The 17041-nt window shown below is 39.1% G+C and overlaps 1 protein-coding gene across 6 annotated transcripts in view; it reads right to left on the reverse strand.

Moving 5' to 3' along the window:
• The window catches only part of MAPKAP1 (MAPK associated protein 1), a 164915-nt gene that overhangs the window by 78668 nt on the left and 69206 nt on the right, over positions 1–17041 (reverse strand). For 5 of the 6 annotated variants that reach the window (XM_039506739.1, XM_039506740.1, XM_039506738.1 and 2 more), the window contains 2 exons: positions 9289–9461; positions 3300–3476 (listed from right to left, as the gene is read on the reverse strand). In XM_039506739.1, coding sequence (XP_039362673.1) covers positions 3300–3476; positions 9289–9461 — 350 coding nt within the window. Of the gene's footprint in view, positions 1–3299; positions 3477–9288; positions 9462–15600; positions 15756–16406; positions 16518–17041 lie in introns of those variants that run through there. The other variant, XM_039506741.1, reaches the window with a different exon arrangement.

The following is a 17041-nucleotide window of genomic DNA, read 5'->3' on the forward strand; positions in this document are numbered from 1 at the left end:
TAAAGCAGGCAATGAGTGACGTCCATCTTTTATTTCTTATTTGCTTATTTCTGTCATTTTAAACAGACAGAACTGTTGTTCTCTCCAGATAGTAACCATTGCCAAAAAAGAAATTAAGTGAGATTTAAAAATTCTAAACTATGCAGACTGCATATGTTCCATTTCTATGGACAATGACAATCTGGACAATGAAAATGGTTGTAATTACCACAGAATGAAAAGAAATAACACAGTTGCTTCTCTAAGACTCAAGCAAATGAACAGTCCACTAATTTACACCCACATCAGCTCTGGCTTTTCTTTCACTGTACTCTCACACTCCAGGTGCTGGAATACTACAGTACTTCAAAGCAGAGCACATTTAACAGCTGAGATTTTTGAAAGTTCACTTAAAACTTTATTTGTTCAAAGGGACACTATCAACTTCGAAAAATCACATCTGAAGCTGAAAAGTTTGTACCCACTTTTGTAACAAGTGACCCCACCTCCCCCAACATTAGAGAAAAATGATTTGTTAATGTTTTTCATTTTATTCCTTTAGGCATTTGACAACACTACGTATAGCTAATATCACTGTTCTGTTGATTAGCCAGTTGCACTTCCTGTAGTGTGGTACAGTGATACCACTTCCATACAACCGCATTGACAGGAGCTAACAAATATACTCTCCCCACATCTTGCAAGACAGTGTTTACTCAGTAGCAGCAGAGCTGAAATCGAAGAGGTAGTATGCATGTGCACCCACAGAGAGGAAGGGAGGAAGATTTAAAACATATTTTGTATTGTTGCTTTTGAGCCTCCTGAAAAGACCCTTCTCAACATCAGCAATGGAGCCAAAAAAAAGGTCTAAAATTTTTAAAGTACGTTCTGAAGGGAAAAAAAAAAAAAATCAGGACATGCTATTTAAAGGATGCTTTGTCAGAAAATCAAACCAAATATTTAAGATGACATATCCTTTCAAATGTACTCCAGCGCTGTATGTGAGTGTGTGGAAGTTGAAACAAAGAGGAAATGAAGCAATCTTTCACATCTGAATACAAGGTCCATTTTTGTTTTGGCCTAGTTCTTGTTTTGCACAGCTCCAAGTCACACAAAAGAGCCAAGCAAAGGAATTCTCTTTCTTGTGGACTTAGCAGAACTCTTAGCCTCTAGTGAGTGGAAGGCTGCGACACACTGGATATTTTATGTGAAAGCTGGAGCCTCTCCCTCACAGGTGAGAGACCTGGCCCACAGCTCTGGAGTGGAGAATTTCCCTATCACTTTAGAAGAATAAACTTGCCTTCTTTCCTCAAAGACCTCTCATTCTTTCCATGGCTACTGCCCTGAAGCAGTCAGTAAGGCTATAAACCTTCTCTCTTTCAAAGCCCTCCCAGAGCTCTGCTGCAATGCCTACAAGAAATCAGCCAACCACTGAAGATTAGGTCAAGCGCACAATTAAAAAAACAACTATACTTATGTGACTCAGAACCATCAAGCAGGGTGCGTGGTTAGACTGTGTATTCATGTGACCTTATTACTGTTGCCCTCTTTCTACCTCCCCTGGTTCCTCCCTGTTTGGCACCCTCACTTGCCATGCCTTGCCTTGTATTAGATGGCAAGCTCTGTGAGCCAGGAACCATTCCTTCCTATATGTTTGTACAGTGCCCAGTGTGATAAGCACTTGTCCTGAGTGGGATCTCTATGTACTATTGCACTACAAATTACTCTGGATTATTTTGTCCCTCCTCTTGGCCTTTTAGGGGCCACATTTACCTTTCAGAATGCTTTTATTTTATTAAATTCACTTTGGCATTGGGAAGATGACAAGGAACCAAGAAAATCCTCTGCTCTCCTCCGTTCTATCCTACTATACAATATGATCAACACTTAGATGTCTCCCTTACAGGCAGCTGTGGAATCACTACAGCTTCTCGATGATATGGCTAACATACTACTCTGCTGTAGTAATTGGACATACAGTTAACAAACAAGGTTGGACTATGAGCCCAGGGGAGCCCACCTCTCCCACCAAAGCAAAGTACCAGGGAGGGCAAAATGAGATCTCTCTGAATGGACATCACAGCTGCCTGCAGCCTAATGAAACAGTCTGGGCAGAATGAGGGACTTTGGCTCCACTGGAGGAGTGAATATTAGGTTAATGAATGGGATTTCTGAGAAAGTTCTTTGGGGTAGGGATCTTCATACCTGTCAGCAAGACAGCGTGCACACAGTTGGGATTATACCAAAAAGTAATCAAATACATAATACATCTTATCTGCATTTGGGATAATACGTAACTGGAAGCACCTCTATGGTTGTGAATATGGGCCAAATGCCAATATTTTACTGAATAAAGCACTTCCAATATTAAGGAAAAATATTTTATCACTTTCTTTTCGAAGGACCCAAACATCTGCAAACCAATTTTTTTTCTAGTTTATGCATGGTTTATGATACTAATTGATGCTGTAATGACTGACCTGCATTTTACAACAAACATACAGTAGCTACGATGCACAGTGCTGAACAGTGTTACATTATTTCTTTCTGCACTGAGAAAAAATTCCATGTATAACACAGCTGGAAATAATTGTCTCATTTAGGTGCTAGGCCAAAGCTGATGTGCCACCAGAAGTCTGGTTTTCTTACAACTACTACTGTATGCATGAGAGTATATTATTTAATTTACAATTCAAAACTTATTACATTTTCAGTTATAAAATAAATTATTTTTCACAAAGGAGGGTGTGCACAGACTGAATTGAATATTATAAACTCAAAAATGTGAAAATCCCCCAAATATTTATTAGTAGCAGAGGCACAAAAGAGTCCAACACCTTGTATGTGAATCATACTGAGTGGCTTCTTTTTCTCTGCAGTTTTAGAACCAGACAGCTATTGTCTTTTGGATTTTAGCCATTATGAGAAAAGGTCAAACTGAAGGCCTGAACTGCATTTCCTTTTTGCATGACCTGTACAGGATTGTGTATTCTACTTATGAAGACTCTCAAATACACCTGAAACCTGAGTTTTGCGAAGTTCAAATGCTTAAGAGCAGAGCAGAGCAGAAAAAAGAAAAAGTGTGTTTGCTAGACTCTATGCTCAGATGTTAAGATAGTTTAGAAAGCTGTAGAAGCAGCAAAGAATCCTGTGGCACCTTATAGACTAACAGACGTTTTGCAGCATGAGCACCCACGAAAGCTCATGCTGCAAAACGTCTGTTAGTCTATAAGGTGCCACAGGATTCTTTGCTGCTTCTACAGAACCAGACTAACACGGCTACCCCTCTGATACTTTAGAAAGCTGGTGTCAATACTCACATTCGAACAAAGAGTGACTGTTTAGCTGCCAGCCCTGGAGAAGAGTACTTTTCAACCAATGCCAGAGTGCTGAAGCCAAATTTATGAATGGGTTCGTTGGAATCCAAGGGTGGAAAGTCTGTGTCAACCTCACCATCGTCCTCAGCAATATGGAGACAGTAGGCATTGACATTGTCACTGAAACAAACAAAGAGCAAGTTTATTTCAGAGGGGGGAGCTACATAGCCAACTAAATTCTATGGTCCAGTGTCAATTGCTGAATGCTGTTTAGAATAAGCCAGCAAGCTTCTGTGGTGTAGAAATCAACACTTTAAATATCACTGATTTGCAATATTTATACACAGCATCAAGCCTTAAACCCTTTAGTTAGCATAATCATGTGATAAAGCAGTAATAAGAAAACATCCAAATAAGGCAGAACAGCCTCACATTAACTCATTTGTATGCAAAATAATGACAGACAGACCAGCAATTAAAATATTCCTGAATCTGTATATTTATTTGGTGACGGTTACATTTTTAGAATGAAATCTGAATGAGCAATGTCTATGTTCTTCTGTTTTAGATCTAGTAACTGTGAAAAAAGCTCTTACCTATAAAAATATACTCAAATGGTGCAGTATGGACACACATGTAAACAGTGCAACAAAAATATGTCAAGGAAATAGCTACATAAAAAGTCAAGGATTTGTGTTCAATGTAAACTATTAGTATGGTGGAAAGCAAACTACACAAAAACACCTTTTACGTCCTATACAGACCAATCAATCAACGCAGTTAACATTATTATGCATTAATGCCTGAAATAAATATACACAAGTTTCTCAGGCACATACTGGGGGAGGGCGCGAGGGGGGGGAGAGAGCACTAAACCAGTTTCTTTCCACAGGCTAGAATCACAGAGCTCTAGCTTTATATACACAAAACATAATAATGTTGGCTCATTATCACATTTATCATATTAAAGTTTAAACACTAACTTCTATTGTTCAGCTCTAATTTTTTATTTTTTTTTTAAATGCAAGTCTGCCAGCATTCAGTCTTGTTCTAGAGGCATGAAGTATAGCCTCAGTGTTCACATGGCAGTATGTTTCTAAACTCTGCCGTTTAAATTTGGAGTTTTAATTGCATGATTGATGCTTAAATTAATTAATTGCAAAGTGTATGCTAATTGTTTAATTGGTCGCTTGATCTATATAGATCATTTTTTGAATTAAATGAGTTGATTTACAAAGTTTATTGATTGGATGTGACAATGAATTATTTCGCTGACTACCTGATTTGCAATTTTCTCAATTAATTCACAAACCTTTGGTTGCAACTGTGCTTATTGAGAGCGCTTACTCCAGGTGATCTATATGCATACTGTCATGTCTAAGATATTTATTATATAAAATAGGTAATAATGACACATTAATATTAATGTAAACTGTAATTTGCTAAATAGATGGCTAACAAGAAAGTAATCTAGCAATGTTTGTCACTATAAATTTTGTAAATTCTGTAATGTTGTAAAAGAAATTTTTATGAGCCTCTCAACTGTTATGAAGAACTGATACATCGTTATAGAACTAATTTTAAAACTTCTTCAAGAACATAGCAGCAAACTTTGGAAAAACTGATCAAGGGTAGGACTGGCAACAGAATCTAGAAATGTACAGGACTATCAATTTAGACAGAAAAGATGCACTTCAGTCTGTATTTCTATTAACACGCTACAGTGTAGTTCTGCACACTCACTGTATTTAAAAATAAAGCTAATAAAAAAAATCAGCCCCTCTCCATCCCTCATTCCATGACACATTCCAGTGTGAAGGCCCACCTGGCACTCATCTTTGTACTATACTGTTCTGAGCCATTCCTTTCTCTGCCCTTAGACTGCTAGCCCTTCTGAGGCAGGAACTATTTGTTTGGCACAACATTAAATATGTCTGTTTTGTACTTGCCACATGTGCATAATTCCCATTAAAGCTAGGGGGAGATACAGGCATGCATCAGAACACCACACTCAGTATGGTCTGAGAGAGATCCCAATGTGCCAAAAACATAATTATCAACGCTGAAATGCTGTCCTCAATCCATACGTGTCCTCCTCTACTGCAAGTACATGACGTCTGTCACGTGCCATAAACTGACCGTGCTTCAGATGCCCCAAATAGCAAACAAAGATTTTTGAGGAATAATATAGGTTCAGACACAACTCTGAAATCATCTTATTTTTATAAACTAAGTCAGATTTTCATTAGTTGTACACATTTGCATTTGTTTTAAAAAAGAAAATCTATCTTATTGTCAATGAAAAAGGATAAGCAAAATATAAATGACAAATTACAGTATAGAGCTGGAGATCACTTTGGAGCAAATATTTTATCATATACATATTAAGTTGCAGAAAAATTTAGTCTACTGTACCACGTGTATATCCACTTGCTATTGCTTCAGAGCTAATACGCGAGTTCCTCGTGAGCTGGTATTAACACAAAATATTGGCATAAAATAGATTAGGTTCTAACAATTACTAGTGAAGCTGTATATTATATTTAGTAAGTACACTACTGTGTGTAACCTATAGAAAAAACAAGTCTGGTTGGTGCAAATTTTACACATTTATAATCCAGCACGTAAATTCATGTACACTGGGATAAGATTAAACCCCAAATTTCAGCTAAATGTATCTGAAAATGTTGAAGGTCCTGAAAATCTGAATTTATTGTAGACAGAATGAAGAATTTAACTGCAGTGAGTACCAAATTATAGGTTTTTAAAAATCTAAAATAAATAAATCTGTGGTTCTGAAATGTTTTGTACTTGTTTTTATTTCCACATGCTTTTTGAAGGTAGAATCAGCAGAGCACATCCATCAATGGTTAGCAACAGAACGGTCCAGTGGGTTATGATTCTGAAGTTCATATATAAGAGGCCAGGGACAGGGTTGCTAACACTGTCAAGGCTTTCTCATATCAAGAGACACTGAACAGAGACAAAACTACCAAATGGCAGGCCAAACTTGATATAGCACATCCTCAAATCTGTCAACTATAGCTCACTTATTGTGGATTATTAGGTCAACATTTTAGGATAAAGAAATTGATAACAAGATATTCCTCTCCTGAAGGTGGGGGCTGCACTTTCATAATGAATAGCTCCTCATTGTTCTACTCTAGTTTGATTAGCAGGTATGCCTATTTTCTGTATTTTTATACCAGATTACAAGTTGGTATAACTCGCACAACTTTTAATGCTTTCTTCAAATTGATCCTCACTCTCTTCCCTTATCTGTAAAATGACTAGCTCCAGAGCAAACAAAATGAAAGGGAGAATATCCATGCTGAAAAATACGGTTTCATTGTTTCCTCACTGGTCTGTCTGTAACCACTGGCTGCCTCCTGTTTTAGATTATAAACTCACAGGGGCAGAAACCGTCTTTTTGTTCTGTGTGCCTTGTACAATCGGGTCTTGGTCCATGACTAGAGCTCTTAAGTGCTACGATAATATCAGTGATAATAAAATAAATAATAAGAATATCTACAAAACCTTAGTTATATGTATTCCCTTATTTAGAGATGAATTCTGTAAAGTAACAGAGTTAAATTGACCCTTGCCGATGGACAGGCATTGAGCTGCTCTGACAAAATGAATCAAAGAAACATGAGAACAAAGAAAAATACTTACAAATCACATTGAAATTTTGAGACGTTGCCCTTTCCCTGAATCCCCAAGTCCAGGTTCTTATCTGCTACATGGGGAGAGGGTTCCAATACCCCCAGCTTTCCCACTAACTCCTCTCCTTGTAGTGGGATCTGGGGGCATTTGACAGCATTCCTGGCCAAGCTCATTCCTAGTCAGCAATCACACCCCCAAGAAAGACACTAACATTCACCTCCTCCCAATGGTCCATGAGAGTAAAAGTCTGTTGACTTCCACGACACAAGCCTTTTTCTGAGGACACTGGTATTTTATTTTATGGGATACTTTTTACTTGTTGACATTGGTCAATATGATGTGTAACGTGTTCTTAAAAAGTACACATGCCGAGACTTTGATACTGGTTGCATCTCACATATTTAAAATATAGTAATGATACATAACAATCACATTCCTGATCAACAAATATTTTAACAAACAGAAAATGTCTGCCATTATTTCTACATTTCTTCACCAGTGTCAGACCACTGAAACGTTTAATACATCAAGGACCTGAATATCACATCTGTTCATTCAAAAGAGCTGGGAGGAACAACAGAGCCAAATCAACAATCTCCATGAAACTCAATCTGGGAGAAGGTCCACCTCCCTATGCTGCTCTATCTCTACAATAAAGAAGACAGCTAATAATCAGGGATCCAAAATAAAAGCATCTGAATGTAAATCCAAATAACCTCTCTCTCTCTCTCATCCCCATAGCCACCAGAAAGCCCAAAGAGTTCTCAACCTACCACTGAACAAATACAGACGACTCATGAATACAAACCCATTCCTGAAAAATGGTAACAAGGGCAAAATTTCCGAGAAATATGCCATGACCAAGGAACAGACTCAGAAGTTTGACTCACTAACAAATAAAAACATCTACTACACTCTGTTATACTACTTTTGTACCAGAGGTGGTTCTGATATATTATGTTATTTCGTCCTTTGTTATGCAGCAAATACTGGGCAAGTATTTTTCCAGACTTTACAGTATCATTTTAAAATGAAAGATGTCCAGATTAAAAGATATGAAGTACCTATTTCACAGAACTTGTATGACCTACCATTAAAACATTACTTTATCCAAAAAAAGAAAAAGAAAAAAAAAGAGGAAATATTCTAAGACAGCACACAATCTATTTTTCAGCCTAACAAATTTAGGGGCAGCCTCCCCTTCCCTTCATGTCTCCCACCCCAAGCAAAGGGATATGCAAGGATTATAGCAAATACTGTAAAATTCATTGATGGAGTGAAGCTGTGAAGAATTTCTATCTGCTGATCTCGTATTGCACAGGTGACTCAGGCCGAGTTCTGGTAGGAAGTATAAGGGCCTAGTGCATGATATAGTGGTTTCTCAATTAAAAAATAAAGCATTATTCACAGTTTCAAATAAAACTGAATTTTTATGACTACTTTTGCATTTTTGCCAAAATATTCATCTTCAATTTTAGTGGTGTCTAAACACTTACGCAGAAGGATGGTGGCAGGGAGGGTACCTTAGATCTTAATTGCATTTAACTCCATAGTTGTCAATTCTTTATAAACACTGAAAAAATTATATATTCACACACACATTGGTATAGTTTGTCTATTCAGTACTAAGGACTACATTAAAAGAACATCACGTTTGTAAAGTGATACATTCAAAAGTTCAGATTACATGCACAAGCTTAACTCTGATCTCTTGTGCATATGGATGCAGCGTGATTTAGTAATAATTTATATGGTAGCGTACTAGATCTCAAACAGAACACTAAAATAGTATTCCAAGACACTCAGCATCCCATTTTAGTTATACCATCCTGTTACTACTCTATAGGCAGAGTCAGGCAGGGAGAAGGGAAAAATATTCAGATATTGACCAGCTCTTGCCACCCCCGTCAAAATCAGAACGTTTACAGATCATGTCTAGATTTTATTGGAGGCACCTCTGTTTGATCCTTGGTCATTAAGAAGTGGTTCAAAAACTAAGTCAGACATAAAAATGAAACACCTATCAATGATGCCGACAGCGGTGTGATTTATCTTAATATTACATAGAGTGTTTTAAAATTATGATTCATTTGCACATCCCTAGATTCATGTGTTTATCATTATCCAGTAGCCAGCAGTTTAATTGAAAGAGAAATAGATATAGATGTGTGTGTATTGCTCACAAAGAAATATTGATAACTGTGTAGGTGGTTCCTATAAGACTTATTTATAAAAATATTGACATGGAAATCCATTTCATTATGCAAAAACGGTTGTAGAGGAGAAAACCAGAGATCAAGTAGTAGTAGTAAAGAAAGAACAGTACTTTAGTTTGGGTTCCCGTCCTTCACTCGTGTATTGCCAGCATATTAGTCCAATCAGGTCATGCACCTTGGCATTTGCTATCGTCACAACTGTCATTGGCAGCAGTTTGTCTTGGCTTGTGTGCAATGGGAGGTAGACATCAATTTTTTTGGTTGCAGTTGTACCAACATGACCCTGTTGAAAAAACAATTAAAATACATAAGTGACACAGTAAAACAGAGACAAAACAAAAGCTTGTGTAGGTTAGATTCTTGGGTATGCAAATTGGTTGAAACTGTATTAAAGAACAGGATTATTAGACACATAGATGAACACAATATGTTGGCTTTTGTAAAGGGAAATCATGCCTCACCAATCTATCAGAATTCCTTGAGAGGGTCAACAGACATGTGGACAAGAGTGGTCCAGGGGATATAGTGTGCTTGGACTTTCAGAAAGCCTTTGACAAGGTTCCTCACCAAAGACTCTTAAGCTAAGTAAAAGCAGCAAAGAGTCCTGTGGCACCTCATAGACTAACAGACATACTGGAGCATGAGCTTTCGTGTTATTCAATGTTGATAAATGCAAAGTAATGCACACTGGAAAACAATCTCCACTATACATACAAAATAATGGGGTCTAAATTACCCCTCAAGAAAGATCTTGGAGTCATTGTGGACCATTTTCTGAAAATATTTGCTCAATGTGCAGTGGCAATCAAAAAAGCAAACAGAATGTTAGGAAACATTAGAAAAGGGATAGATAATAAAACAGAAAATATCATAATGCCACTATATAAATTGATAGTATGCCCACACCTTGAATACTGCATGCAGTCCTGGTTGCCCATCTCAAAAAAGATATATTAGAATTGGAAAAAGTACAGGGAAGAGCAACAAAAGTGATTAGAGGTATGGGACAGCTTCCATAGGAGGAGAGATTAAAAAGACTGGAATGTTCAGTTTAGAAAAGAGATGACTACGGGGAGATATCATAGAAGTTGTATAGTGGAGGGGAGGGGAGAGTGAATAAGGAAGTGTTATTTACCCCTTACATGACAAATGCCAGGGGTCACTCAATGAAATTAATATGGAGCAGGTTTAAAACAAACATAAGGAAGTATTTCGTCACACAGTGCACAGTCAATCTGTGGCACTCATTGTCATGGGATGTTGTGAAGGCCAAAAGAATTAGATCAGTTCATAGAGGATAGGCCCATCAATGGCTATTAGACAAGATGGTCATAGATACAACCCCATGCTCTAGGTGTCCCTAAAACTCCAACTGCCCGAAGCTGCGACAGGATGACAGAGGTTGGATCACTCGATAAACTGTCCTGTTCTGTTCATTCCCTGTGACGAATCTGGCACTGTCCACTGTCAGAAGAGAGGATACTGGGCTAGATGGACCAATGGTCTGATCTAAGTATGAGTTCTTAGGTTCATTACAGTAGCTAGAACTAAAATGTACTACTGTAACTTTCTATGTGGAATTACTATGCAAATTTAAATAATTTCAGTTCTTTTAGGCTGTTTAATGAATCAATAAATGTCTTTATATAAACAAATGTGAAAGATTAGTTTCACAAAGGCAGTGATCTCATGTGACTTCCTATGAGAACTGAAAACCATTTATGGAAACATTCAACATTTCCACCACAAGATCTTCAATCAAGAACGACTATGAACCCTACCTATGTTCCCAAAGCAACTTCCCACCGCAGTCTTCAACTTTAGCATTATCCTTGACTCTAAACTTCTGCTTCTACCCCTGCAAATTCACCTATCACAACTGACTGTTGCAATACTGCATATGGCACTGCCTTAATCCTCTCTTACCTCAATTGCAGCATCTCCCTTCTCAATGGCAACCCATGTGCCCCAACTCTGGCACATGCAGGATGTTGCTGCCTGTTATCTCAAGGGTACAAAGAAGCCCAACCACATCACCCTGGCCCTCAAATAATTTCACTGGCTCCCAATCATTTCAGGATACAGTTCAAAGCTGCATTTTGTTTTTAAACGCTCCATGGTCTTCCTCCAGCTTACCTCAGAAATGGCCTGTCTCATTTCTTCTCCTCCTCACCCTCTTTGACTATAAGTGGCTACTCTTGTTACTCACAGAAGGGAGTCCAAGGGTCATCACTCTGGTGCACAAAGATCTAAAGGGTCAACATGCAAGGGGTCTCTCTCTCCCAGGATATATAAAAAGGGGGAGGACGTGGAAACTGGCTTTCATATCAAAACAGAAAGAAGGAAGGGGAGTCGGGCATCATGGCTAGGAGGAGTCAGGCAGGCCATGCCAGCAGATACTCATAGAACACAAATTAACTACACATAACATGCATGAATCTCATAGATGCAAACATTTCAGAAACATTGCCCCATAGCAACAAGATTACACTGAGTGGCAACAGACAGTACATATTTTTACAGCCACGAGAAACCTATATGATGGCTGTACCTAAGTCAGATGGACAAACATAACCACCTCTTCAACTCACCAAGAAACAGCATTGTAAAACAGACATGAAGGTTAAGTGTTGGTTAAGAATAAATAAAAGATGATTTCTATATGTCAAGGCAAGTCCAAAACCAATATATAACTGAGCCCACTTCTAACCACTTAAAACTATTTGGAGACAACCATCACTGCATTTTATTGCATTAAAAAAAAATCTATTTGGCATCAGGGAGATTAAGACTTAATTAAAACATAAAAAATATAGCAACAAAGATCAATAAAGTTTATGTTAGAAGAAAAATGTTTAATCTATAGCTGATAGGACTCTATTTTTAAGCTAATAATCTTTTAAGTGGCAAAAAGATTTCACAATTCCATCCCACAAATTAACTGACATGCGGATAATATCCTTGCTTTATATCAAGAAGAGAAACCACCGTTAGAATTAATTATTAGGAATTCTGGCTTTAAGTAATGGAATAAGAGGATTCAATATTGGACACCTAGGCTGGGAGTATAAAACATATTCTTGTTATAAAATCATTGGGCATGTCAATACAATTTTAAGTTATAAAAGTAAGAGAGTAACTTAAAAATAAAAAGTACTTTTACATTCATGGTAGATTAGTGTGTAAGTTTTGTAAAAACTGCCCAAACATAATGAAGTTGAATCATTTTTTTTAGTTATAAGTATAGCTATCTTCTTCCCCCACAAACTCAAGGCAGAGAAGAAACTTGACACATCTGTTTAAAAGAAAGAACGTGGCTAGATTCAAAAGAGTTTAATAAAATATGAACAGGACCATAAGTCTGTCTGGATAACCATTGGCCCTCTGCTAGGTGCACTGGTAAGGGCTGTCAATGTGGAGGAAACAGACACAGTCAAGTAAAGGTTTTTAATTAAGTGTAAATTTTTATATTTTCACTCCAAGGGCAGGTCTACACTAAGGGCGGGGGTCAAACTAAGGTACGCAAGTTCAGCTACGTGAATAGCGTAGCTGAACTCGAAGTACCCTAGTTCGAACTACTTACCCGTCCAGACGCCGCGGGATCGAAGTCCGCGGCTCCAAGGTCGACTCCGCCACCGTTTGCAGTGGTGGAGTACCGGAGTCGACTGGAGTGCGCGGGGAGTTCGAACTATCGCTAGATTAGACGCGATAGTTCGAACTCCGAGAAGTCGAACTCACCGCGTCGACCCGGCAGGTAAGTGTAGACTAGCCCCAAGATAAAAACAACTAGTCAAGGTATTAAAAGCATTTAGTGGTAGGTCCAGTGTTCCCATGTCCCCTCACAGACCTCTGTACCAGACATTTTACTCTCCAAGACACAAACTGCCATGTCTTCAGCCCAGCCCCCAACAAAACAATACTTTCAATCTCTCCACACGACTGTACCTCTTTCAGAAATTGGATTTGTCTTGCATACCCCCAAGTTTCACCTCACTTAAAAACTACTTGCTTACAAAATCAGACATAAAAATACAAAAATGTCACAGTATACTATTACTGAAAATTTGCTTACTTTCTCACTTTTACCATATAATTAAAAAATAAATAGACTGGAATATAAATATTGTACTTACATTTCAGTGTGTAGTACATAGAGCAGTACAAACAAGTCATTGTCTGTATGAAATGTTAGTTTTTCCTGACTTCACTAGTGCTTTTTATGTAGCCAGTTGTAAAACTAGGCAAATATCTAGGTGAGTGGATGTACCCCCTGGAAGACCTCTGCATACCCCAAATTGAGGAGAGAGGGCTACTCACTTCGTGCAGTAACTGAGGTTCTTTGAGATGTCTCCCCCCCCAGGGGTGCTTTACTGTAGGTGTGGCAGCGCCTTCGCGTCTGGAGTCAGATCTTCAACAGCAGTGCCCAATGGACTGCACATGTGCACCTTCCCTTCCCCGCGCTGCGCCCGGGTGGTAGAAATAGTGCTATGCAGTCTGACCCCTCTGTTCCTTCTCTGCTGCTGAGCCCAAAACGTTACACTCCGAAGCAGAGGGGCGGAGCGCAGGTAGTGGTACTTCAATTAAAAGGCAAAAAGGGGAGACACTATTTCCTTAGCCACTACTCTGCTCTTAATCTAATCAACAGACATTTTAACAGGCCCATATGGGCCTGATCATCTACCTTATATTGAACTAGCCAGGATGTAAAATACATGCACTGCTGTCTACTGCAATTTAAAAGAATAAGAGCATTGTGAGTGAAATCCTCGCCTCACTTAAGTCAATTAAGTTTTCCCTTTTGATTTCACTGGTCCCAGGTTTCATCTGTGCCTTGTTTATTGTGTTCTATTGTTATTATAACACTGTCAAATGTCCTGTACAATATACTTCAAATTATGCCATCTCATGCTTGTGTTAGACCTTCCTCCTTCTTGCTGCCCCTGCATTCTTTTCTTCCCCATCACACATCCTGGGTAACATTTCCTGCATTGCCCCTCAGGATCTTTTCATCTGTTCCTTCTCTCTCCCCTTCCCCCGTCATCTCTCTATAGATTATCAGTCCCAACATATCTTCTTTCCCCGCCCCAAATCTCTCTCTCTAATTATACTTCATTATAGATTTTGTCCAGCACCATTAGGGTGACCAGACGTCCCGATTTTATTGGGACTGTCCCGATATTTACTTGTTTGTCCCATGTCCCGACTGATGTTTGGTCGGGACGCGGATTGTCCCGATATTTTGCACTCCAGCGCACTGGCAGAGGGGACTCGTACCCCCAACTCAACCCCAGCCTCGCCCCTCCCCTGCCCCATTGGATCCCTTCCCAAATCCTTGCCCCAAGCACGCCGCATTCCTCCTCCTCCCCATCCCTCCCAGGCTTGCGCGAATCAGCTTACGGCAGTGCAAGTGCTGGGAGGGAAGGGGGAAAAGCAGGACGTGGCAGCCCGCTCAGGGAGGCGGAGGTGAGCTGGTGTGGTGTGGGGGGCGGGGAGCTGCCAGTTGGCGCTCAACCCCCAGCAATTTTTCCAATGATCCGGCGGCTTTTTTTGTTGTTGTTGGTGGTGGGTTTTTTTTGCTCTGCCGGTGGACGACCCCACCCCCCCAAATGTCCCAATATTTCATGTCTCTCATCTGGTCACTCTAAGCACCATCCACTACAGACATCCATGAACCCTTTATCACAAACACTTACCAGGCACAGGACATGGGGCTTAAAAGAGTGGCATCTCATATACACTACAGTTCCCAATTCTGTTAATGCTGGTGGAGCTGAACCGTCTGAAAAATGTCCCATGTTTATTACGGTCCTTATGAAGAGGGAGTACGCAAGGTTCACATTTGGTAGGTTATCTTTACAACTACAAGGGCTAGAAATGGGATGTTTTTAAATGAAAACATTTAAAGAGGATGGGACAGCTCACAATGTCAGGGCATACCCCAATCACTAACTCAAGGGCATAAGGATTCTTGAACCTCCCTCTGGGGCATCAGGTATTAGCCAATGTCAAAAAAGGATACTGGACTAGATGAACTAAGCCTGAACATGCATAATTCCAGTGCACTTTGATCCTGCAGAAGCATGTTGCACGTGCTTGGGAATGCTTCTACATGGGTGAATAGATTCATGTGCTTAGACCAATCCTGCAAAATACTACTCATGCAAGCAGCCCTATTAGTCTCAATTACTTGCTGACGTTTATATAAGCTCACTTGTTCAGGAGGAATCGTTCAGACCCAGATTACAGTCAATAGTGTGAGCGTGGATTTTGCTCCCAACTAGAGAAGTGGATTACAGCTATAAAGGCTCAGGTGACCCAAGAAATAAAGCATGATTACCCATATTCCAAAAAGTTGCATCAAACGTATTGATAGATTTTGTATAAAATTCAATGGAAAATCCATTCAGGGCCAGGGGCCTTACCATTTGGAGTGTCCTTAATAGCCTTCAATAAATCTGGTAGGCACAAAGGGGCTGTTAAATTAACATTTTCCTGATCTGTCACCTGTGGCATAGTTAATTTGTCAAAAAATTCTTTTAGCTTGTCACTGGACACTGCATATCCTGACAAATGAAGTCTGGAATAAAATTGACAAAATATCTCGTTAATTTTCTAGGAATCACACATCCTGTTTCCATTAAGCTTTTATTGTTAGAGATATTAGGTCTCACCCACCCTTTAAGTAGGTGAGTCACAACCTAAACTGGATGTATTCAAACACATTTGTTTATTAAATAAAAGATTAATATTGCTTTCTGCTACCCACAGTTTTCATGCACTATATCAGTCTTGGGCGCTGATGAGAATTTCAATTTTACATTTCTCCAACACGTTCATCGTGGACGACGCTGATTGTGATGACTTATCAGAGTCAGCAGGATCCTGTGGCTGAAGTGTAGGGTTGAGAGTCAAGTATTCTGGTTCTATTCTCTGCCCTGCCACTGACTTGCTGTGTGATCCTGAGCATGTCACCTAGCATCTGTGTCTCAGCTTCCCCATCTAAAAAACAGGGTTACTTATTTAACTCCTTTAACAACTGAAAACACTGAGAGTCCCTCTCTGACTAGGCATCCTGCAGCTCGCCTTCTCTGCTGCTATCTAGGAATTGCACTTCCATAGTTGGAGTGTTGCACTGCTGAACAATGCAGCTTACTGAGTTAGTAACATTTTCTTCTTTGTTTTATAAGACTTTTTAATTAAACAGGCCACTGGCTACTAATTTACTTACCTTGGGGATTAAAATGAAAGTGGTAGCTATTCAGTTTAGGAAAGCTGCTCCCAATTAACACACAAGGAACTTCCACCTCAAACAGTGATTTGGTACACAAAGCTGCTCTGCTCACATGGATCCACTGCCTGAAATAAACACAACCACACTATGGTAGGGGCCAAATAAGGATCATTTCCTCAGTAATCTGTGGATACACAGTAAGGGCGTTCCATAGCTGATTGGGTTTATTGTAAGAGTGTAAGCAGCATATTACTACATTTACATGCTTTTGCAATAGCTAGACACAGTGGAAAGAGTTAAGGACAGAACAAGAAACTCCGCTATGAATTTTCGTAGCTTATGTCGAATTTGATCATGAATGTTACGAGCTTGGGTGTTTAGTTATATAATCTATGGGTACTACAATGACGACACCATCAAAGAAACAGTTTATACTGAATAAATTCCATCAGCCTCATGCAGTTTTAGGGACCTCTACATTATTAAATCATTTTATATAACACCACCTGTATATTTTAAATATAAAAATAAGATTTTAAAACCATAAAGAATCACATATTACAAATTTTATCAATTCTTGTAATACAAGGAGCCATTTTAAGATACAATACCAACTTCTTAATGAAAGTCCA

The sequence above is a fragment of the Mauremys reevesii genome, linkage group 19 (genome assembly GCF_016161935.1).
Source record: "Mauremys reevesii isolate NIE-2019 linkage group 19, ASM1616193v1, whole genome shotgun sequence".
NCBI lineage: Eukaryota > Metazoa > Chordata > Testudines > Geoemydidae > Mauremys > Mauremys reevesii.